Genomic DNA, 25,198 nt, shown 5'->3' with positions numbered 1-25,198 from the left:
CGCTAGTTAAGGAAGTTGAGATACACTCACTGCGATGCCCCATTTCCACGAGCAAGTCAGTGCCTTGCGGAAGTCATGTGCGAGAACCCTGTGTTCAAAAAAGTCATGCCGGGGTAGGTGGTCTCTAGATAGACTAAAACATGAGTTTGACTCGGAGTTCTTCGAATGGCGAGTTGAAGTTGATGCCCGAATTGTGGAGGTCGTTTCGAAACCTGAATACGACAGAGTGCGCGCAGAGGCGTCACTGCTTGAATCAAAACTACGTGCATCAAGAGATCGTGCAAGAGACAGGGCAAGGGGGACTTCGGGACGAACTTTGAGACGAATTAAACAAACAAAAAATGCTTCGATGTTTTTCGTTACGGGTTAGCTGTACACTTTGGTTCTTTGGATGACAGTAGCACACCATCGGCCAGCACCGTTTCAGAAGCTTTGGATGAGAGCAACATATTGCTCAGAAAATATAACCGGCTTCGAAAAAGTTTTCCTGGCACGCCCTCCCTGTACAGCGTCCTAAGAGAGAGACGAATTCAAAATGAAGCAGTTAGTCAGCATATCCAGTCATCAGCAAATGGATCATTTCGTAGTATGGCATCTGTCATGAGAGAGGTTGGTGCAACCATTTGCAAGGATGGCACTATACGGGTAAAATTTTCGGCAGATGGGGCAAACGTTGGGAAATTCCGTACCTTTACCAACTTCACCATCACATTTGTTGATGAAACTGATTCAAATGTTAAAGGACCCCACATGGTTGGTGTGGTAGAGGAGTCTGAGCGGTATGACAACGTCAAATACATTTTGACCAGTTTCGAAGAAGAAATTCGTGGTTTCGATAGCAAGCCGATTCAGGTTCAGGGATCAACCGTCAAAGTCAGAGTGATATTCTGCTCAGACTACAAATTTATCCTCATTTCCCAGAGTATGAACGCTGCATCTTCCTCGTTCGCCTGTATATACTGGTTATATAAAAAGAAAGACCTGTTTAAGGGTGGCGATACTCCTCGCAGCGACATACGGTGTGGTGGCCTGGGCACAAAATGTCAAAATTTGTTGCCGTGTTTTTCACCCGATGATGTTGTTTTAGACGTGCTGCACATGTATTTTAGAATAAGTGATCTGTTGTTTGGTAGACTAGTGGAGCAAGAGGTGCCAGACAGTGATAAGTCCTGCGTTCTGCTCTACTCGGTTCTGCATGACTTGGGACTCAGAGGATACCTGGTCAACACTGACCAGAGAACTCTGCAGTTTTCCAGTCTACAGAGTCGGGACAGAGCTCGCCTTATTCAGGCAATCGTCAATGAAAATTTGTTATCTGTTATGATGCCGAAAGGCAGCAAACGCGTTTCGATGCTCCAAAATATGTACGCGAAATTGTCAAAAGTAATGACACTCGTGAAAGAAAGCGAAAATGCCGACGAAGTCGCTGAAGAATGTCAGACCTTTTTGAAAATCTTCTGTGCACTGTATCAGTCCAGTATGGTGACACCAAACCTGCACATGATGGTCTTTCATGTGCCTGACATGATCCGCCGTCACGGTGTTCTCGGCGTGTTTCACCGGCAAGCTGTCGAGGAGTTGAACCATCATGTCACAACTTCTTTCTTCTCATGCACCAACTTGCGTCAGGGCTCAAGACACCTGCTACTGAAGGGGGGTAGGCGTCTGCTGCGCTTGTGGATACACACTGACTGGCGATGTGCCTGGTGCATTGGCGATGTGCATAGGGCGTGCGTGGAGCTGCTCGCAATACATGCATTCGTTGTGGCGAATATTGTATTTTTAAGCACTTAAATGATATTAAAAGGACTGCATAATAGAACTTCGCAATAGCAGTGCTGGAATAGGGGTAGTACCTGACAGGGATTCCGCAGCAGGAAGGGACTAGTTCGACTAGGTTTTCAGTTTTTAACATTCAGCACATGGACATTGCATGTAAAGGATGTACCAACACTCATATATAGTCAGTTAGTTGCAACACTTGCCTGACTTTCAGTCTGAATTCCAACCATAATGAGGAGTTACCCAAACAGTCGCTTGTGAATGCGCTAAATTCAAATCAGTAAGTTATTTGAATAGGAATAGGGATCGCCGGCTTAAATAATATTCAACAATGGGGATATAGTTTGTGCGGTCACGGGTGGAGATTTAACCGAAATAGTTCGGGCGGCAGGCTGTTAGTTCCTGTCCTTTTAAATAGATATTAAAATAAATAGCATTATCAGGCCCACAAAGTTGGTGTGGCCGCGGCCATATCCGTCATGCCACATTTTTTATCTATGTGTTATTTAGTTAGTATGGTTGCATTGGCATTCGTACGCCATGCCGCATTTAGCTGAAATTCGCATGGGCACCATAACTGCCAGGATAATATGAAACATGTTAGCTAAAAGCCATTTCCATGCTGAATCTTAAGCAAGCTGCGCACATGAATAAGCTTCAGTAGCTTGGGTAGAAAAAGTGAATTTGTAATCAATCAATGACGTTCCCCTAGACCCGATCATTGCTTTTTTCTCTGAACGGGGGAATTGACGGCCAATTTGCACATTCACGTCGAATGTCAGCTCAAAGTGATTTGTTGTTCTTTATTAAGCATGCTGACCTGCATGCTTTGAGCACTTCACAATTTTCTAATTACGAAAGGCCTTACGGGAATAGCTCAAATACTTATTATTTTATTCATACCAGCGCGCCCCGCCATCACGATAATGGGGGCAGACGCCTGCATGATTAGTTCTTGGCCCGGCCGCTAGGGGCAGGCCGGTAGCTCTGGCCGCCACGAAGCCATACAACTATGATCTCCTGCACCGATAGGAACCCTGAAATGGAGCGTTTCTCTATTTCGGCCAGAGACCACGGGAAGCGAACTGTTGGCTTTGTGTTGGTCTGAGCTCTGGGGGGCCATTTCAAAAGCGGTGATAAGGCCGGCCCCGTGCTTTACATTGGTCGGGCTCCTGCATCGTTCAGGGGCCTGCAATGACTAACAGGGCACTCTATGTCGACAAGGGGCCGCCAGTCGGTCAGAGGAAGATTTGCTGAACAGGGACGGGGACGGGAGCCCGAATGACAGAGACTCTCTTGCGTTGGTCGGATTCCTCTGACAATTGAAAGAAAAAACATAAAACTTATCATGGATACTCACATTGAGGCAATGGAAGAGTCCTGTGCCAGTCAGGGCACCCAGTGCCGAACGGTGGACCCTCCAACCCTATTCCAGCATGGTGCCGTTAAGCCCAACTGCAGTGTATGTGCCAATTATTTGACCATCTGCGGCGAGCAGGGATGTTGTCGTGTCGATGACGGTTCATGTGTCGATCCGTGGTCAACTGCGCGGGTCAGAGGGCCTCTCGCTTCAGGAAGCGGACCAACGTGATACGATGTATCCCTCTAAGGACTTCCAGACCGGCCAGGGGTTACCGCCCCGTGTCGCCAGAATGTCGGCCGGAAACACACCGCGGTGGGATAGAAGGGCCATTCAGCCCTTGACCGTGAACAACAATGTGCTCGGTAGTGTTGTGCTCAAGAGGGCCCATTTACCGGAAAGAAATAAGGGGTCTCATTAGTGTTGAATGGAGTGGGTCGAAATTAGCTCAAAACGCACGCGGCCATCCCATGTTTCCCTGAGAATGTTCATTACGCTGCAGAATCGACGAGTGAAACAAATAACATCAAAAGTCCGAGCCTGTGTGCCAGGTGCCGACAGCACAGTGGTTGACGCACCTGCGTTAGCCATCGTGCGTCTGGGAAATCGCAAGTACGGGGTTCGATTCTCCGCGGTGTCAGCCTCTCCCGCCAGGTTGAGAGGGTGGCGACGCCATATAGCTCCAGCAGATGAAGGCGTCAGAAAGCCCCAATAACGCGCCCGGAGTCCCGGGGAGCACGGATAGCGATGGCTTGGGTTGCAGGCCACGTAAAACCGAACAACGTTGGCCTCTACAAGTAACACCAGGGGTCGGGCGCCGTGCGCGCAACAATGACCATCGCAAAATAGTGTTACTGAGTGTCTTTTAGATTTGGTTTGCATATTTGTAAAGCTTTAAGAGTACACTGGGTGAGTCTTTTTCAACTTTGAGGCTGTTCTCTGGAAAGATAAACAGCAACAACACCGAAACAGGGATTTTACCTTTACTATTCCAGTTCCACCACCAGATGCCAGCACCACTTCGTGGTGCTGTTTAGACCAATACATTGTTGTCATTAATCTAACAACCACAGAGGTGAATACCCAGCCAGCATGTCCGATTGGAACCCATATGGGTCCCAGTTGGACAGTCGTATGGGGCCCCACCTGGGCTGTCCACGTTGGTCCCATGTGGGCGTGACATTTTCGGACACCTGGATCCCATAAGGGTGATCCTTGTTGGGCCCATGTGGACCTAACTGGGGCACACATAGGGCCCATCTAACGTTTACAACCGGGACCCATGTGGATCCGAGATGTATAAAGGAATAGGGCACACCTGGGCTTGCTACCTCGGGCCCAAGCGGGCATGTCATGGGCACCCAACTGGTTTCCACATGGAAGCCCATGTGGGGCCCCTGTGGGACTTAGCTGGGATAAACATGGGATCCACCTGGGCAGCCTAGATGCGACCCAACTGGGTAACCCAGTTGGGACCCACTTGGGCAACCCAGTTGAGACCCACCTGGGTAACTCAGTTGGGATCCGCATGAGCCAGTCCAGATGGGTCCCACTTGGGCACATGTGACCTGCCCATGTGAATCCCACCTTATGAATTGAATCACCTTTATTCCAGGCGGACTGTTCTGCATCATCAGTGACAAACCCCGTCATTTCATTGGTATTTATGTATGTATTTGTACGAAACTGCTTTGGCATCGACACCGTAATTCACAAAGTGCAGTTGTAACTTTACCCACTCCCCGGCGTCATTACTACTAAATCTATAAACAATGTCATCTGCGCTGCTGGTGTTGTCCTTGCTGGTGCGACGTTGTCTGCGCCGTCTCGGTCCCTTCCGTCGGTAAACCATTTTCCTAGTGCCCTCTCCGCTTCTTTCGGGAGGCATAATGGCAGGCTGTATTTCGCTTGATGGCCGCTGAAAAGGGATTTCTATTATCTTGTATCAAAAGTCGTCGTACTGAGTCACATGCACTGCCTTGAACAAAAGCGGAATAGGTAAAATTTATACATGGTTTGGTACGGTGAAAGCTGACTAACGTTCAGTCGTGTTAGAAATAGACTGGCACCTGCCACAGACGACCTCTGCGACGTTTATCGTCGAAAGTCGATATCACAAGCGCAAAATAGCCCATGGAACTTACTTGGCTTTGTGGGCGGTTTCGGTAAATTCTTCGGTTCGTGGTTGAGGAACAGGTAGGCCGAGGAGGGACGCGCTCGGTATGCACGCCGCCAGCAAACAACACGGAGCGTCACATCCATAAGATACGCTCACATCCTCCCGGGTTGTCCCATGGTAGTCACTGACATTGGTTCGGTTTAAATCAGCGACCCACCAATGAGAGCTCGGGTCACAGCCACAATCGCCGTCATTGGCTTTCGTACTATTGTGGACGTGGAATGATGAAAACGGATTGGTTCCTAAAGCACCGTGAAGCGACGCTGGAATCTGAGAGGGCACTGGAAGAGTAAAGGAAGAACCTCTAATTTTCATATTCCTGTACTATTAATCTGTACAAAAGACAAATAAACACGACGCCCGCCATGTGGTGGCACTAGTGGCCGACGCCGTTCGGTTTTACGGAAACTGCAGCCCAGACCATCGCTGTCCTTGCTCCCGAAGCTGCGGGCGGGCACGTTCAAACTTTTTTATGTTATTTGTGTCACTAATCCACTCTGAACAAATAAGCTTCAGTTATTCGTTTCAACCCTCTCTATTCAACATTAACGAGATCCCCAATTTATTCAACAATGTTGAGACCCCTTATTTCGTTCCACGCAAAAGGGTCCCCTAAGCAGAACGCTAGGAGCACGTTACCGTTTCCGGTCAAGGGCTGAAGGGCCATTCCGTCCCATCGCGAAGTGTCTTATGGCTATCATTTTGACACTACGAGGTGGGATCTCCTGGTCGATCCGGGAAGCTTAGAAGGATACGTCATATCGCATTGCTCCCCTCCCTGACCCGGGAGGCCTTCTGACCCGCATAATTTCCCCGGATCAGCACAAGAACCCTCACTGACGCAATATTCCTGATCGCTGCAGGTGGTCCGATAATTGTTACATTGACTCCAGTTCCATATTGTTCTGCGTCTTTCAGAGATATTGAGAACTCCCTCGACGTAGATTGTGCATGAAATGGGGTCCCAAACTTGCTTTTACATGGCTGCCGTGTTGCCCATGTTCGTCTTAAAATTTTCAAGATGGTCAATGAGCAAACGAAAAAAATGGCGCATCTTGAGGAAGATGGCTGGTGAACTAGATAAATCGGTATGTATAAAAATGCAGCGCAAAAGAAAGGTGAACACAACCTTAATTCGGGAAGTCGAGGAGGGGAGAGCAGTTAACACTGCTGGCCCCTCACCTTGAAAAGTGGGATGCATGGGCCCCCCGCCCCCGTTCCTACACCCATGAACCATGTAGACCCCAGCTGAACATGCCCGCTTGAGTACCAACTGGGCAGTCTAGGTGGGCGCCGTGTGGGTTCCAGTTTGGTCCCCTATGGGCTCAGGTGGCCTGCCCATGTGGGGCGCAGTTGGAGATGCCCACGTGGGTCCCAACTGGGCACCCAGGTGGGCACCATGTGAATTCCAGCTTGGCTCCATATGGGCCCAAGGAGGGATTCCCATGGGGGACCCAAGCGGTTGCCCATGGCATGCCCACATGGGATCGAAGTGGGTAGCCCAGATTGGCCCTATGCGGCTGTCCATCTCGGATCCACATGGGTCGCAGTTGGACATGCTGAGTGGGTAACGACGTTCCGTTCAGTCAACACCACCAAAGTCACCTCGACCTCCTTTCCGGAGATTGAAGCACTTCTATTGAGTCAGCCCGTCCGTAATAATTGGCCGTGAAAATTCTGTCACGGTCAATCTCGCAGTGACCCAACGTCATAAACATTCTTCATAACACGGTTAAACGATGACGTATTGAGTGACATAATCGCTAAATAGTTAAAGCTCGCTGTCTAGGGAAGTCATATTCGGATAAAAGCGCGCCAATGGTTACGGTAAGCTCATTTCATGATATCTGGTGCTTGCGTCGACATCTTCAAATGTGTAACCATGGAAGACTAAGAGTCATCCTTAGTCATTCATGATGCAACATTTCCTTTAAGTTCTTGCTATAATTCAACTTAGAAAACGGATTATTTTCATCCAGACTTTACCCTAACCTTACCCTCTCTCCCTTCGCCCCTTCCACTTATTACGTTTCGACTTCACTTTTTGAAAATCTTGAGCACACCGGCCGGTGAATACAATGACGTATAAGCAACACAAAGAAATTGTCGAATGGCAGGTTGTGTTTGTGGTATCCTTGCTCTTTGGGGACCACCGGCAAATACGGAGCGCCATTTTGGATGCCTTTGTGGAGCATCTGGCCCTAACTCGATCGTATTGATTTGTTGGACTGGCGAAGTGTGCGCGATGTTAGGTGTGTGGAGGAAACAACGTGCTTGGAAGCCTCGTGTGATGTGTTTCCAATTTGTATGGGTGTTTGCCTGAGCGGGTCATGCATAGGTTCGATAGTGAAAGGAAGGAGGGCATGTCAGTCATTTAGCCAATAGCCAAATTCTGTTCAACGCCAGCAGTGTTCGTCATCCAAAGCGGCTGATGCAATGCTCTTTTCAGGCGCATTTCGGCAAGTCACTTGGTGTGCAGGGTTTTAAGAATTTGTGTTGGGATATTTGTCATCCAACACCAAATGAAACAGGTATGTGTGGTATGTAGGTATGTATGACATGAATCACATCACTCTAATTTGGGTAATGATTGATAGAATGTTTTCTCCACTGGCCTCCCAGGATCTCACATGCCTCTGATACTGAATCAAAATAAATGTCATGCAGCAATCTGATTATAAGGCATTGACATGCATGTCATGCATTATCAGAAATCTGGTTTTGGCTCATGGAGAGAACAAAAATATTAGAATCACAGCTAGTAGCGAGAACAAATTAACCCAAGTGAATCTGCGCTGCATTCACAGCTGGTACTAAAGGACATTCTTTGGCAGCAGATGATAGTGAACACCATGCCCTAGTTGGTCTCATTGATTGCCAAAGACCATTAGGAATTGGCTGCTTGCAATTCTTAAATTTTCTGGCTCCCTAAGTAGGTCTGATAGAAAGTTGTTGATATCAATAATTATATTGTAAAGGTGTCTGTCCCAATACAGGCTGATAGAAGCAGGTGCTTAAAATGCTGTGCACCTGTTGCATCATTCCACTGAGCACATAATGTTTGCAATGTCATGCAAGCCACAATATAAGTGAAAGCATCAGGGGCATGGTAGTTGGTGCAGCTACATTTTAGCCAAGGTACAGTCTTTTAAGTTGTATTCTACCTATTCATGGCACTGAATAGGTAATCACAAAAGGAGAATCAAGGCAACATCAGTGGGTTTTCTTTACCTTTGGTATATGCCTCACCAATGGGTCACAGCCTCACATAGTTTGAAGTGTATGTTGTAATAATGACTGAAGTCTGTGAAGTTTCAGCTACCTATATGTCACTGGTCATGGTTACATTTACCTCACATCCAGCCAAATATGCTTTTAGGTGCTGGAGGCAAGGGTATTGCAAACATAGCTGTCATGGGTAAAACAGTTTAGACTATCTTATCTCAATCCATCTGTAAAGCTAACTTGTTCACCTATTGGCTATCCACCTTTCACATCTAATTTCAGGATACTGTCTGTCTGACATAAGTTAAAGGCTAAAGGCTTAAGAAGGGAATGCAATTCAGTAGGAAAATTTTAGGTGAGGCTTGGTATAAGAAGCCCCTGATCTGCTTGGGAAGCCCTTAAATGTTTCCTTGGAAAAGTTGGTTGCACTGGCCCTTGCAAGAGATCATTTTCTGTACAATTCTTATAAAGACATTGGGGTTCATGTAATGTATACATGTATGTGTGTTATGCTATATATATATATATATATATATATATATATATATATATATATCCACATGTGTGTGAGAGAAAGATAAGTAATGCGTGATTTCATGGTTTTATCATTTGTTGTCTGTTTTATCATTCTATCTATCCTCCATGTCAGTTTACTCCACATCCTGCAGGCACTCACATGTTGGTTTTATAGCTCAGGAGGCTCACTGCCCAGGGTGTTCAAGCTTCAGTTCAGTATCTGCCCTGCATTGCTAGATGGGCTGGGTCATCCAAGAGCAGATATGTCATTCACTTGTCTTTGACCTTACTCAGTTATTAAAGGTGTTCCTGTTGATGTGTTTGCCTCCTTCAACTGGGCACACTTGTTGGGGGGATGGCAGCAATGTCAGAATTTGCTTTTGTGTCCCAGCCTGATATCAGCAGTGTCAGCATGCCTAAGTGTGTTTGTGCTCCAGGCAGGTGATGGCGGCAGAGTTTGAGTTTGTGCCGCCACCGGAGGCCCCGGTGTTCCGGCCCACTGAGGAGGAGTTCGCTGACCCCCTGGCCTACATCAACAAGATCCGGCCGATAGCTGAGCAGACAGGGATCGCTCGCATCATCCCTCCACCGGTGAGAGGCGCGGCCCCCGTCCAATGTCACGAGCCACCGGACTGGACGCCGACGTCACGGCCACCACCGTCACCCTCCGGCCGTCGGCCCTACGACTGAACATAACTAGGCTTCTATGTGTGTTTGTGTTCAAGGGAGTGTTTACATTTGGAGATATTGAAGCAAGCATCAGAAATAATGGAATAAGTTCACTTATATCTATTGGTATACTTTTAAGTGAAAAAGACCAACTATGCAACACAATTTCTCTGTTTAGTACGAGTGCTCCACAATATGTCATTGTTTGATTTGGTCATCATACCTTACATGTTATTGATTGAGGGGCAATTTATGGCCATTGCAGCTGAAAATCATGCTCAAATGCCAAATGTGGACACCTTCACAGTTATGTTTTTCTTGGCCTTGATCACTGCATTGGTGGAATGGTAGGATTAGAATGATGCCATGGCTTCATGGATGCCTGTGTGACCCTCAGGTAGCCTCCCCAAAACAGCCTGTATCTCTTCATGAGAAACTACAATAGTTTAGGTGTTGAGATGGGCAGGGCTGTGAACTGCTTAGAATGATCTTCAACAAGAGGGCTTTTTCAGTTCAAAGCACCATGCAAACATGGAACACTCCCTTTAAGATGTGAGGGCACTGTAGTGATTAAAGCATACTTATCCCAGGAAAAATATTAAAACATTGCATTCATGAGGGCTGAAGAGGTACATGCATATGCTTGTTATATTCACAGGATTGGCAACCCCCATTCGCTGTGGATGTCGACAATCTGAAGTTCACGCCGCGAATACAGCGGTTGAATGAGCTTGAGGTACGTTTGATATGAGAATGTTTCACCTGTTGGAAGTCAGAGGGTGTCGTGTATTTTGGGAGAGTGCACCAGTATGTTTCTTATGCGTGATAGTTTTCCTGTTTCACCCTGGGGCTTGGCGTGATAGTTTTCCTGTTTCACCCTCGGGCTTGGCGTGATAGTTTTCCTGTTTCACCCTCGGGCTTGGCGTGATAGTTTTCCTGTTTCACCCTCGGGCTTGGCGTGATAGTTTTCCTGTTTCACCCTCGGGCTTGGCGTGATGGTTTTCCTGTTTCACCCTCGGGCTTGGCGTGATGGTTTTCCTGTTTCACCCTCAGGCTGGGTGGTGTTTTTGCCAGGCGCATGGCGCAAATTGGTTTCAGTTGGCATGAAAGAAGTTAGACTTGTCGAATTTCAGGTGATCTTGGACTGAATTCCTGCAAAACTGTGCAGAAGCTTGAGTTATCATGTTGGTTCTGTGGGGGGGGGGGGGGGGGGTACGCCACCCTTCACCTTGTTCCCGGTTTTTGCTCCCTATACTGTTGCGTGGAATGGGAACCGAACCATATGACTTTTGCTGAGAATATTATGTTACATAATGTTTTATCGCTCACTTGCAGGCTCATACTAGAGTGAAGTTGAACTTCCTGGATCAAATTGCAAAGTTCTGGGAGCTACAGGGATCTTCACTGCGGATACCTCTGGTGGAAAGCAAAGCACTCGACCTCCATGCCCTGCACTGTGAAGTACAGAAGGAAGGTACGATACTCGTGAGCGGTCGTGTTGGGTCGCTGGCTGCCACCCGTCTGTGGATAGGTCAGGCCTGCGATGCTGCTTTGATCGGAAAAAGTGACTCGAATAAACACAACTTGTGTTTTACGGATGACGCAATGCTGGTGTGTGCGCCATTCGTCGTGCAATGGGGGCGGTCTGCTGGGGTTTGTTTGCCGATGCCGGACCGTTTTTGAGGGTGAGATATTAGGATGTCAGTCGGTATGGGACACTGACATCTGATTTGTTAGTTATGAATGTGACTACGGACCTGTTATCAGCATTGGATAAATACTTGCAGTATTACTGAGGCATCACGGTTTTTTTCTCGCAAGCTTTCCAGGCGCCACTTTGCCATGGTTGTCACGTACCAAGTTCGAAAAAGTCCATTTTGCTACATTGATTCAAGCCCAAACATTCTCGGTACAATGAACACATTTCTGGGAGGGGTGGTGCTGATCGTTCATATGTGACATAGACAACAGCGCACTCACATCAGCACCATTTTAACATTATCGGTCCAATTCTTCAGAATCCGGAGCATGTTTTCTTTGGTTACATGGACTTTTTGCATTAAACAAAGCTGCTGCAGTGTTACAAGGCTGCATATCTCATTCAAGGTGAAGTGGTTTTGCGAGAACGCAGCATGAAAAATGTGCGTGCAGGATTGACATGACATGAAACGTTAAACGACAAACTCGATGCATATTTCATAACACTAAGTCACCACACTGACACACGCGCCGTGCGTATGCGACAGCGACGTTCCTTCGTCCAATAGTCCGATAGGCTTTTCGACTGCTGTGCTGGGCTGTTGCGCGTTGCTTTCTTCCGCGGTATACCTTTCACATGCACGTGTTTCTCACGTTAATGCTATATCATGAATGCATGTGGACGTGAAATTCGTCGAGTTTGTTTTCCGCAACGTGTGTCGTATTGGCAGCAAGTGGGGTGAGAATTGCAGGACCGCCAGCCGCCAAACCACATCCGATCTCTCCGTGCAGGTGGGCCTGAGGTGGTCTCCCAGAACCGACGCTGGAACAAGATCGCCCACCGCATGGGCTTCCCCACCGCCAAACACCATCTCAGCTTCACGCTTAAGCACCACTACGACAAGATCCTGTTGCCTTATGATATCTTCAAGGCATCGCAGACTGCGGCTGGGGAGGTGAGTTCATTTCGCTATTGCGCTGTGTGCTGGCCAGTCTTGTGCTGTTGACAGCGAGCGTGGAGAGTGTTCACCTGCCCCGCCTGCATGCGGTCCAGAACGCTGCCGTGATGAGAGCAGGACAACCACTCAGACTGAGCGTGGTCCCGCCGCAGCATCCGTCTGACCCGGACTCTGCCGCCAACCGTGGCTGGCATGGACCTGGACCGAGACGGTGGACCGGAGTAGGCGCTCTCTGGACATCCCTCTGACCCGGGCCCTGCCGCCAACCGTGACTGACACGGACGTGGACCGAGACGGTGGACCGGAGCTGGCGCTCTCTGGACAGCTGTTTGACCCTGACCCTGACTATCCTTAGAACTGTGCCGGACCGATCCCGCCGCAGAGAATGGAGATATGGCGCTCCATGGACAGCTGTCTGACCCTGACCCTGACCATCCTGAGAACTGTGCCGGACCGGTCCCGCCGCAGAGAATGGAGATCTGGCGCTCCATTGACAGCTGTCTGACCCTGACCCTGACCATCCTGAGAACTGTGCCGGACCGATCCCGCCGCAGAGAATGGAGATCTGGCGCTCCATGGACAGCCGTTTGACCCTGACCCGCCTCACAGCAGCCGGAGCCGGAGCCGGAGCCGGCGGAAACCAAGCCAGAGGAGACGGGCAAGAAGATGGCGGGCGGGTCTCGGCGCATCATGCGCCCTCAGGAGACCACGCTGGACCATGACGCCGTCCAGGTACGGCCGGGGCGCGCCACCCGGACCCCACAGGAGCTCAGCACCTGGCGCTGAGACACCGCACATGGAGGGGGGGGGGGGGGGGGGGGAGAGGGCGTTCGGTGCACTTGTGCGGGTGGTGGCTGGTTTGCCTCTGGACACATGAAATGCCTGTTGCGATGGAGGAGGTTTGCTGATCGTCGGCTGCGTTTTCATGGTTTGTTCATTTCGTAGCCGTCTGAGTCGAGCACCGCGTCCAGCGCGGTAAGAACGCCTTATTCATCCGTGCTTGGGATGAATGGCGACAATTTTCTGTGGGGCAATATCTTACCTCTGCCCTGAATGTAGCACTCCATGGTGTTTTTTTCCGTGCATCGAATGCGCGGCGTCGTCGGACAGCGGTCGGTCTTGGCGCGTCGCCCCTTGTCGTCGATCTGTTGATCCCCCTCACGCAGCACCTTTGGTCGTGTAGTCCTGCGAGATGTAACACCGCTTGTTTTGGCGGCTGTTCTTGTGTGGTTGACACGTGACATACAAGTGTCACCTCTTGTATGTCAATTGTCACGACTTAAAAATGTCAGCTACAGAGTCCTTGCGATTTTTAAACATCAAAGTGTGTGATTTTCTCAATAGATGTTTTCTCACGTATTTTATGCGTTCAAAGGCTTACGCTCCTCGGAGCCTATCCAAAATAGTGACTGTATGACTGATGCACCATTGCTCTAACTGCACTCATCTTGTAAGAGCATGTTTTGAAGCCGATACGGTTGTAAAATGGTTGTCTTGAAAACCTGAGAAATCGGAGCGAATGGTGATATGTGGACGGACTCCGCCACGTACCATCACCCGGTTGCCGTTTACAATCGTGCTGATCATGTGCTAGTTGCATGACATTGCTGTGACTAGCCACTTGCTCATCCTCCCGGCACATCTTTTTCGCATAAGCTCTCAGCACATGTATTTGATGCGGCAGATCTTGCGCCTAATCAGAGCACACGCCTTGCGATGAATGCATAAATGTATCTCTTGGCAGGAGCTGGCCGACCAGGGGCCCAACAACAAGGAGCTGAAACGGCTGCAGTTTTACGGAGCCGGCCCCAAAATGTCCGGGTACCAGGAGAGCTCCAAGAACAAGCCACGCGCCAAGAAGATCCTGTACGACCAGGACCCAGTACGTAGCCCCGGCCTGTCCGCGTGTGGACGACTGGGAACTGCCATGCGGCCGTAGGGATAGTATCGAGGGCACGGGTCTAGGGGGCCGATAGTGGAGTGGTTAACGCGTCTGCTCAGCCGCTGCACGTCTGGGAAACCAGAGGCACGGGGTTTGATTACCGCGGCGCCTGCCCTTCCCGCCAGGGTGAGAGGCAGGCGATCTCATATAGCCTCAGCAGCTGAGCTTGTCGTGAAGCCCAAGGCGACGAGGGGACGGGTGTCCTCGACTGCCGAGGCTGCTCGCGAACTGTGTCCTAACGCCGTGTTTGGCCTGCCCAGGCCTGTGTGCAGTGAACCGGCCAGATGCGCGCTGTCACAGAGCGGCCAGTTTGGGGGACGGTGGCCTCAGGTCCGCACTGGAGCCGAAGCGTTTGAATGGAACCAGCCTTTGCATGCTCCGCCTTAGCCAAGCACTGATACAACCTGCAAGAGTCCGAATGTGACTTCTCTGATCTTAAATCAACGCACACATTTATGTCTGCGAACATAGTAGGCAATAATGGCATAAAGGGAACATTTCAAGGTACGCGAAGATAAAACATGTACATAAAGAGCATGCAATATGCAATTCATTCGTGAAAATTATACTAGCGCTCATTGTACATGGGCGGAACTAGCGCTTATTGTACATTGCCGGAACCGATTTCAGAGGATGTAGGTGAGCATGTAAGTAGGTGATAAAGGGGCATGCAGGTTTAATGAAGAAAGTTGTATGGCCATCTCACACGTATGTTATTCTTAACAAATGTTTCATAGTGTACTACCCAAGTTACAAAGGTGATAGGTACAAATGCAAACTGAAGACACTGCTTCTGGCCAAATCTCCTCTCTTGAACTTCGGGCTTTGGCGCTTCTCTAGGCTGACGTAACAGCACCTTATCCCAGGCGTCGTTTTAACAATATCTGACGACACGAAATTGTGACAGTCGGGCAGTACTCGGGCTATGTATAATCTCCAAATGTGGATGCTATACTCACAACACCATTCTTATCAGGTAATGTTTTTTTTCTGCCGTTCGACTTTGTCCACTGTCTGGCAGTAACACGGGCTGATATAATTGAGTGCTCCACGGATTATGCGAGCTTCTGTCAGCCGGTTTAAATCAGTACAAAGACATTATTGGCGCCAGTAGTTTACAACTGGCCGCGTCACCTGCGACTGGCCAGGCTGCCAGCCCCGGTCTCCAGTCAGCCCGCTGTGTTGGTGTGTCTGTGGGTGGTGCGCTGACCGCGTTACCCGCGGCTGGCCAGGCTGCCAGCCCCAGTCTCCAGTCAGCCCGCTGTGTTGGTGTGTCTGTATATGGTGCGCTGGCCGCGTTACCCGCGGCTGGCCAGGCTGCCAGCCCCGGTCTCCAGTCAGCCTGCTGTGTTGGTGTGTCTAGGTGGTGCGCTGGCCGCGTTATCTGCGGCTGGCCAGGCTGCCAGCCCAGGTCTCCAGTCAGCCTGCTGTGTTGGTGTGTTTGGGTGGTGCGCTGGCCGCGTTATCTGCGGCTGGTATTCTGACTGACCGGTGTCCCGCCAGCTGGCCCGCTACGTCTGCCACATCTGCACCAAGGGCGACGCAGAGGAGTCGATGCTGCTCTGCGACGGCTGCGACGACAGCTACCACACGTTCTGTCTCAACCCGCCGCTGGTGGAGATCCCCAAAGGTGAGCGACGCGCCCAGCTCGTGCGTCACACCGGTGTCGGCTGTTAGCGTTCACAGCACAGCCAGGCGCCCAGTTCGCACGGCACACGAGCGTCGGCGGCTAGCGCTCACAGCACTGGCGCACAGCCAGGCGCCCGGCTCGTGCGGCACACAGGTGTCGGCAGCCAACGTTCACAGCACTAACGCACAGCGAGCCGAGCGCACTCTCAGCTCGGCGCCGTCTGTTTAGATGACGGAAGTCGAATCCGAGATTGCCGGGAAGTTGTAAGCGTAAGTGAAGGGAAATTTTGACCTTGGCTGTGCTGTTTCTGACAGCATGCGTTACACGCTTTAAACGTACCATTTTCGGTGTGTGTGTGTTGGGGATGACTGATGACGGGCGCTTCGAGTGGTGTGTCGGCCGCGTGCCCTGCTGAGCGGCGCGCGCCTCGGCCGGCAGGCGACTGGCGCTGTCCCCAGTGTGTGGCCGCTGAGGTGGAGAAGCCGCAGGAGGCGTTCGGCTTCGAGCAGGCGCAGAAGGAGTACACGCTACAGACGTTCGGGGAGATGGCCGACCAGTTCAAGTCGGACTACTTCAACATGCCCGTCCACGTAAGAGCCGCGGCCGCTGCTGGGACAGGCCGGCCGCTGGCACGGCCGTGCGCGCTGGGCGCTGGCGGGCGGTGCTCTGGTCTCGACGGTGGCGGACGTCTGATGATTACTGGCGTGCTCTGTTGCTGTTGTGGATATTGGGTACTTCGGAAACCGCCTATGACAGACCACAGAGCTGCATGGTAACCCTGTCCGTTCCTGGTGAGCACATGGTGATCAATGTGTCCTCTGTTTTGCCATCTGAGTCCTCCCGTGTTCGGCGGGCTGCGGCCGGGCGGCCGCTGTCGGCGCCGCCTCCACAGCTGGTCTGGTCTGAGTCCCCCCGTGTTCGGCGGGCTGCGGCCGGGCGGCCGCTGTCGGCGCCGCCCCTACAGCTGGTCTGGCGCTCTCGGCAGATGATCCCCACGCAGACGGTGGAGCGCGAGTTCTGGCGGATCGTGTCGTCGATCGACGAGGACGTGTGCGTCGAGTACGGTGCCGACCTGCACACCATGGACCACGGCTCCGGCTTCCCCACCAGCCAGTCCAACAACCTGAGCGCCGATGACCAGGTGAGCCGGCCGGGGCGGCCCGGGGCAGCACGGCACAGGGCGGAGCGGTCGACATCGACCCGACAGCTGTCGCTGTGTGAGGAATATGCGGGAGGGTTTGAGATCCCGGTCGGAGAAATGCTGATGACCGTTGTATCCACTGCAGAAGTACGTCACATCCGGCTGGAATCTCAACAATATCGCCGTGCTGGACGACTCGATCCTGGCGCACATCAAGGCCAACATCTCCGGCATGAAGGTGCCCTGGATGTACGTCGGCATGTGCTTCTCCACGTTTTGCTGGCACAACGAGGACCACTGGAGCTATTCGATCAACTATTTGCACTGGTAAGTGTCCCGAAGTTCACTATGATCTTTCGCCGTCATGACTTCACTTCACCACGTCGCTTATCCACCGTCACACCTACCAGCGGAGAGCGCCAATTGCCAATGCCTTGTCATCCGCGGGTTTTGTCAGTGTTTGCACCTGACACCGTGCCCCAGCACGCCGGCCGTGCCGGCTGCGTGAGGCCCGTCCGTTCCGCCGCCCGCTCACGGCCGCCTGTCATGGCCAGGGGCGAGCCCAAGACGTGGTACGGCTGTTCGGGCATGCGCGCGCAGCAGTTCGAGGATGCGATGAGGGCAGCCGCGCCTGAGCTGTTCAAGGCTCAGCCGGACTTGCTGCACCAGCTGGTCACCACCATGAACCCCAACGTGCTGATGGCGGCAGGTGAGCGGCCACTAACCCGGCTCGTAACGGGCAGCCGGGGCACGGCGCATGCGACGGGTCATAATCGGGTGTGTCGCTAAAGGGATTGGACCCACCAGTAACGTTTTCCGAGTCATGTTTCTTCAATGTAGTGAAATGTATTGTTTGTAGAATGATATTTTCAGACCCAGCAAGTAGAACGAGACGGAGATTTTGGCCGTTTGTGATGTTTGGTTCAGCTGACCTCGCCGTGATGTTATTGCCAGAGAAAACTGACACATTCAACAGTAACGCTTCATTACTGTCGTATTTGGAATGCTGTTCTTCCATATCGTTCTTGCGAAAGCCGCAAATCCGCGGCATCATTACAGACATTACATTACGTGGTGTGTGGCAAAAGTGACTTACCATGAGGACTTGACATCATTTTTTACTTTTAATGAAAGTGCTCTCCACTGGGTCAACCCCGTGAAGTTGTGCTGGTACGGATTGTTAGGCAACATGTGCATCACTTGGCATGATGGTAAGTATACATCTAATCCATGACTTTCTCAGAATGTACTGCGTTTACCTACAAATGTACTTATCTCAAGCCGATCCGGTTCCTGGCACGCGCACCAAACACTTTCGGGCGAAAATGACTGACAAAAGTGACAGTAAGCAAGATGACTGACAAATGTATTACTGCAGGACAGACCTGCATGGGACTTGCAGAGAAGTTCCGTCATCGACGCGTTTTGGAAGGCATTGGTGTCCTTGACGGTCCGTGATTGAGATGACTGCGGTTGCAGGCGTTCCAATCTTTCGAACGGACCAGCACGCCGGCGAGTTTGTGATCACTCTTCCTCGCGCTTACCACACCGGCTTCAACCAAGGCTTCAACTTCGCCGAGGCCGTCAACTTCGCCCCGCCCGACTGGGTATGCTCCGCCCGCCGTCTCCCTCTCTCTCTCCTGCATGTGTGCCCACGAATGCTGAGAAGGGTCGGTACGAGACCTTGTAGTGTGCTTTGCCACATCTAGCGTGCTGGCGGTATGGAACACAAGATGAGGATGTTGACTGAGTAGTCTAGGCGCTGTCGCCGTTGGTTGACTGGGCGCGGACCGTGCTGTGCCCTTGGTGACGTGTGACCGGGTGCTCGTGTGAGCAGCCGGACGCTGGCTTGTGGTCGCGGCTGACGCGGCTGCCTGCGGTTCGACGCGTCCGGGTGACGCGCGCGACGTTCCGTACCTGTGGTGACGCGGCTCGGACCGTGCTGTGCCTGCGGTTCGGACCGTGTCGTGCCTGTGGTGACGCGGCGCGGACCGTGCCGTACCTGTGGTGACGCGGCTCGGACCGTGCTGTGCCTGCGGTTCGGACCGTGTCGTGCCTGTGGTGACGTGGCGCGGACCGTTCCGCGCCCGTGGTGACGCCGCTCGCTCCTGCCGCCAGCTGGCGATCGGGCGGGAGTGCGTGGCGCACTACTCGCAGCTGCGCCGCTTCTGCGTCTTCTCGCACGACGAGCTGGTGTGCAGTATGGCGCTGGAGCCGCAGAAGCTCAGCCTGCTGGTGGCCAGCGCCACCTACCAGAACATGCTCAAGATGATCGAATCGGAGCGGCAGGGACGCACCGAGATGCTCGAGAAGGTGTGTGTGCACGGGGGGAGGGGCGTCGCGCCAGGCGACGGTCGCGGCGGAGAGGTCGTCGGGACTAGCCGAGTCTACTGAGCACTAGTACTGATGCTTCGCTCGTGCGTTGTTTCCGCCATACAGTGGTGCCTGAAGCCGACGTCTGGTGCGTGTAGCCTCATATGCGTTTATGGTGCGTTTATCATAGCCGTCATGGTGCGTTTATCACCTTCATACCAGTGTGGGCGTAGGGTTGACGTGGCCGCCGCCTGCGCCAGGGCGTGCGGAAGGCAGAGCGGGAGGCGTTCGAGCTGCTGCAGGACGACGAGCGCCAGTGCGACTACTGCAAGACCACCTGCTTTCTCTCGGCCATCACCTGTCCGTGCGGCAAGCGGCTCGTGTGCCTGCGCCATTACGACAAGCTCTGCCAGTGCCCGGCCGCGAAATCACGTACTGAGGTGGGTCGTCAGACACCCTTCTGAGTGCCCCATCCCCTCTCTCGCTCTCTGTCTCGCTCTCCTTTGCTCTCCTCTTTCCCGTCGCTCCCCTTCGCTTCTTGCTGTCTGTCCACATCTTTCCATTAACATGACCCTCTTTCTTCACGTCGTTCCTGCTCTCCTGCTTGCAGCATTTCAAAATGTCATGTGCCAATGCCACACTGCCCTCAAGCAGCCCATGAACCAGCTGGTGAACGCGGTGTCGGGCGCCATGCTGAGCGGTACGCTGTGGGCCGTCGGCAGGTACCGGTACACGCTGCAGGAGCTGCCGGAGATGCTGCACGGCCTGAAGGTGCGCGTCGAGAGCTTCGACCAGTGGATCCTGCGCGTTAAGGACGGACTCGAGGCCACCGGCGACGCTCGACTTGGTGAGGGCGCGCGGCAAACATACAGCCACGGCTACAGGAATTTACAGACATTCAATTTACTCGATGAGTCGTATGTTTAACTTGTAAGCACACACAAAGTATTTCATGTTATTGGACCACTACGCACCAGCCTGAATGTTTAACAAGATTACTAGATATGCAGGATTTTTTTAGATTTGTGGAAATCCGTTAAAAATTGAGAACAAGGTGATTAGCTGTTGCCCAAGGAATAAATCTCGATTTTCTAGATCGCCTGTGGCATTTTTGTAATATTTACTTATGGTGTACAGTAGCGTGATGTTAGCCATGCAAGCCTCTAGCCATAACTACACTGTTAAGATCGCTGAAAGTTTCCAAAGGCCTGGCAGGCAATGTGAGATTTGCCAATATCTCGGGGAAAGTCATTTTTATTGGCATCTCAGGAGAAAATTTAAGCGATCCAATTAGCTTTAAAACGATAGGGTTAATTTCCCACTCTGCATCTACTAGTGAAACTGACTGCTGGACTCGCACTGATTGTTAGTTATCAGCTAGTCGGATAGCCGGCGAGTCGCCGTTGCCGGTTTTGGTAGCCAGTAGCCACTGATCTGAAAGCCGACTGCCGCGAACAGCTTTGCCACTGATTATGCCCAAGAAGCGTGAAAAGCGTTCGTAGATGTCTTCAAATTTCACCAGTTATTGGAATGCTTCCGAATGTTACAGCTATTTATGAATTCAGTAACCGCTAAATTCGCAAATTTGGTTGTTCTGAATCCGATTGTTCACCTCGTATGTCACAACCACGCCACCTGGAAACTTGGTGGCGGCACTGAGGATGCTTCGCAAAAGTATCTCCATTGGAAGATCACTTACACACTAAGTAATTTGTCCGTCCCGACGACTCAGTTGGTTAGAGTGCCTACCTTCCGGTCCACCCACCAGTGGCGGGCTGGGCTCGACTCGCTTTAGGCGCCCGCTATTTGACCTGGACTGGTGTGGCCAGCGGCCGGTGGCAGCGGCCGCGCTGAAGGTCAAGTGACGTCAGAGGGCTGGTCAGACCGTTCCGAGCAACGTTAAACTTTCGCCGCTAAATTTTGCCGTTGCCCTGGAATTCTCGATTGGATGGTAGGGGTTGGCGCTCACATAACAAGTACTCCTTAGCGATAACTGTGATCCCAGAAATTCATCCATTTAACAGTCTCGGATTAGAAATCTTTGAAAAAGTTTCGCAGATATTGCAAAACGGCGGATGGCATACCGTGTTTCAGGCAGCAAAGCATTATCCTGATCATCTTAATTGTGCTTACCGACAGCAGTCCGAGATCCGGTTTGTTTTCTGCGCCAGAATCTTTAAATTAATATTCCAACATCGTACAATCGGATAGAGTTTTGGGAGTTGACCCGTGTACCAGCACTGATGTCAGCGGCTTGACCTGTGACGCCCACGCTGTCGCTCAGGCCTGGACGAGCTGAAGGGGCTGCTGCAGGAGGCCGAGGCCAAGCGGTTCCCCGAGTCAGACCTCATCAGCTCACTGGCCATGGTGATCGAGGAAGCCACCAAGTGCTCGATGGTGGCGCAGCAGCTGGCCACGAAGAAAGTCCGCACCAGGTGAGTGTCTCAGCGGTGGCCGGGGTCGGGGCGGCCGCCCGGGCCAGAGGGGTCAGGTGGCTGCTGCAGGCGGCGCCGCGCCGCGCCCCGCCGCGCGTCCGCACGCTCTGTTGCCGTCCCTCCGCGCGGTCATGTGTCGGCGCTGATCAGAGGCGGTCGTCGTGTGTGTGTGCGCGCGGTCGGCTCCCCGCCCGCCACCTGGCCCCCTGGCGCCGGCGGCCCGCCGCTCAGGCGCACGCGCCTCTGTCGCTGGCGCGCCGCAGCGCACCCGGCGCTGCCTCCTTGTTTTCGCACCGCGCACGTGTGTTACAGGAGTGGCACGTAGGCGGCCGCCGGACGCGGCGTCCCGGCCGCCGCCGCCGCCGCCGTCGCCGCCGCCTCCGCCGCCGCTGGTGCCGCTGGTGCCGCTGTCTGCGCGGACGCCGCCGGCGACCGGCCGGTCGGCAGATGGCGCTGATCTCATGAGGCTGCGCGGCGGGCGCCGGGCCGCAGTGGACTCGCCCGGCTCGGTCCTGTGCACTGAGTGGCGGAACGCCCACGGTCCGGGGCGGCACCGTGTGCACTTCTTAGCCGATTGTATGCTTCGCGATGTACCTACGAGCTTCCCGAGAGCCGCCAGCGAAGTGGGCACTCTTGATTCTGTTGGCGCGCTCCGATGGGAGGATGTACTGCATGTCTCAGATGTAACCGCGCTAGATATTACGAACAGGATATTTGGCGGCGCCTTCGGAGTGTTTCCTGTGTTTGAAGCGTGTTTTATTATGAACCCGTGTGGCAAACGGGCTCGTAATTCGTAACAAACCGTGTATTTAAGTCAGTTGCACAGCCGTTGCCATATGGTTCCGCTGCATGGTCTGCTTTGACGAGTTGAACCCCGCCCGGTTGTATGCGGATCAGGATCCGAACGGTGCTGCAGCGGCTGTCTTATTACTACTTCACTAAGCGGGGCTGTTGCGCTGCAAAGTGCGTTATGTTGTTCGATGTCACCTTCTGTGTTTCTCTAGTTTCACTTGCAATTGATGTGTTTGTGCCACTATCTCAGGGAGCAGCACAGCCTGTTAGTTTCCGTGTTTGTCAAACACTGAATGTACGTGCCTTTATAACCCATGTGCAAGGCTCTATCGCACTGCGCACCAAAGGCCATCGGAACTCATCTTTTGGCATTCCTTGAAATATCGATGGGCAAAACCAAGCGGTTGCACCGGCTGGCGCCATGATCGGTGTTGGCGTGCTGGTGGTGCGTCGGTCGTCACCCGTCGATGCCGGTGCGGCAGGCTGGTGGCGCAGTCTGCTGGCGTTCGGGGTGACTGGATGTGCGTGTGACGCACTCACGCCACTTCCCCAGCCCTGTTTCGATCCTCGCGTCATACGTGGCATGCAGATTCGCTGCGTCGACTCAAGCGACGCTTTATGCCAATGATTGTATGCTTGTAGGGCGTTATTTAAATCCCCACTGCTATGCACGTCTCTGGTCTAGTGTTTCTTCTTGCCCTTAAATTGCAAGGGCCCGTTTGAAAACCGCTGGTTAGACGGTTCGACCAACGAGCTTTGCCTCGAATCCGCTACGGATTTGTCTTAATGGTCGAGTACGGGGCACAGGCTCTGCTACGTGCCAAATCGAATCGTTTTTGTGAGTATGCTTTATATTCCAGTCGTAGCTGCAATAACTCAGCCAAATAGCAGCTTCCTGCCAGCAGGAAGTGTCCTTGTGGATAGCCGTGATGTTTTTATTGGCATGAATATATGTGGGTTTATGATAGACTGGTGTGTTGTTCTTGTTCTGATCTTGGTCCTGTTTGACTGGCGTTGGCCCAGAGCTCGCCCGTATGCTTCGTCGGTAGCCGGCTGCCGTTGCTCCAGAGGGATTCTCGTCGGGTTGGGGGCGCAGTGACCATCGACGGCGGGCCGTGGTCATTGCCATTTGTTGGACGTGGGGGGGGGGGGGGATGAAAGCATGGAGTGTCACCCACTTCCTGCGCCCGGGGCCTGCGCACGAGCAGCGGAGGCTCGCGGCGTCCACCAGAACCGCTGCCACAGCTTGTACGGAAGGTGATGCGTCGTTCATCCGAGCTCCCGTATCGCCGATCGGGCGGCGTTAAGCGGCGGTTTGGGGCCGCGCCACACTGAAATCTGCGCGTCTGCCGGCCGGTGCCAGAGGGCGGGCGACTCGCTGAGACACGGTAGCTGTAGTTGACCCAGACCTGCTCCATGTCGGGCCCGCGCCGCTGTCCAGCCGCTGTGTGCATGTTTGGTGGGCTGGATCGTGCTCCATCTCCGATCCGCTTCTGTATGACTGTCGGGACTGGGCTGACTGCACAGCTATTTCCCACGGCCCTCCGTTCGGGACTGCCGCTATGCACGTCAGTCATTGCCGAGTAGATACCATGTCGTACTCTAGAGGCCCCAGTTTACTGTGCGTGTAACCGCATGTGTGTGCGTGTGTGATTGGTCCGATGCGAGTGCAACCCTGTCCCGTTGAGGTCGAGCATGCTTGACTGCATGGCGCGAGCTTTCTGTGTGGTGCGCCCTCGTGCTGGTGAAGCTACCGGATTTTCTGTACGGCGGCGTCCACCGATTCGTCCAGATGGTGGCGCGCCATGCTCCGGCGTACATTGACGTGCCGGTGGAGCCGGTGATGTGATTAACCAATGCTTTTCTTATTGTTGGAGGGCGTTATGGCAAAATTGTCTGGCCAAAATGTGCCATGCTGACCAGTCTCTGCGCCGAAGCCCTCAAGGAGACCGAAGTCAGCGGAAAACTCAATGGATTGGAGACACGTCCAGGTGGATAGGCTGATCCCATTCATCTACGCATATATCCATGAATGGGAAACGAAAACTACGGTCAGTCCATAAGTGATGCCATGAGGTCGTTTTCAAAAGGTACGATTTTTTAAAGGCATCATTTTTATTGAGCAATGAAACGCTCCCGATCCACAACTCGAAAGCACACAGCGTCGTGTGCTTCGTATCATGTGCGCAGCTTATGTTAAACTTCCGTATTCACTTAGTGCTCGCTGATAAGCTTGGTGCCTTTGGACCTGATTGATTTCCGAGTGCAACATTTTAATTGCAGTTTGAATTGACTGTTGCGACAAACAGGGCTTACCGCTGCTCTGATCGTAATCTCCTCTTGGACACGTGCATATAGCTGTATGGACGCCGCTTGTACACATGCAGATCGATTCAAAGACATATGAAGCCATAGACATACCGGGCGGACGTGCAGAAACTGTAGCTTACCCACGGATTGGGAGGATTTTTTTCAAGGAAAAATATCACTGCCATGGGAAAGGCCACAAAAAATACTTCATTTTTTCATACCATGTGTAGGTAAAACTATAGATGTT

General features: G+C 52.4%; 1 protein-coding gene across 1 annotated transcript in view; it reads left to right on the top strand.

Annotated features, from left to right (window-relative positions):
* The first annotated feature begins 7,502 nt into the window (after window positions 1-7,502).
* Window positions 7,503-25,198, top strand: part of LOC119107477 (lysine-specific demethylase 5A-like) — a 31,493-nt gene continuing 13,797 nt past the window's right edge. The window contains 19 exon segments of the mRNA XM_037230922.1: window positions 7,503-7,573; window positions 7,771-7,852; window positions 9,500-9,653; window positions 10,390-10,467; window positions 11,067-11,205; window positions 12,222-12,385; window positions 12,998-13,120; window positions 14,133-14,270; window positions 15,834-15,960; window positions 16,399-16,550; window positions 16,946-17,101; window positions 17,247-17,428; window positions 17,656-17,810; window positions 18,581-18,708; window positions 19,220-19,414; window positions 19,675-19,833; window positions 19,835-19,854; window positions 20,137-20,261; window positions 21,699-21,849. Coding sequence (XP_037086817.1) covers window positions 9,507-9,653; window positions 10,390-10,467; window positions 11,067-11,205; window positions 12,222-12,385; window positions 12,998-13,120; window positions 14,133-14,270; window positions 15,834-15,960; window positions 16,399-16,550; window positions 16,946-17,101; window positions 17,247-17,428; window positions 17,656-17,810; window positions 18,581-18,708; window positions 19,220-19,414; window positions 19,675-19,833; window positions 19,835-19,854; window positions 20,137-20,261; window positions 21,699-21,849 — 2,339 coding nt within the window. The 5' untranslated portion in view covers window positions 7,503-7,573; window positions 7,771-7,852; window positions 9,500-9,506.

Source organism: Pollicipes pollicipes, unplaced genomic scaffold, assembly GCF_011947565.3.
Source record: "Pollicipes pollicipes isolate AB1234 unplaced genomic scaffold, Ppol_2.1 Scaffold_6686;HRSCAF=7923_pilon_pilon_pilon, whole genome shotgun sequence".
Lineage (NCBI taxonomy): Eukaryota > Metazoa > Arthropoda > Thecostraca > Pollicipedomorpha > Pollicipedidae > Pollicipes > Pollicipes pollicipes.
Note: the sequence above shows the minus strand (reverse complement) of the source record. Positions and strands in the feature narration are given on the sequence as shown.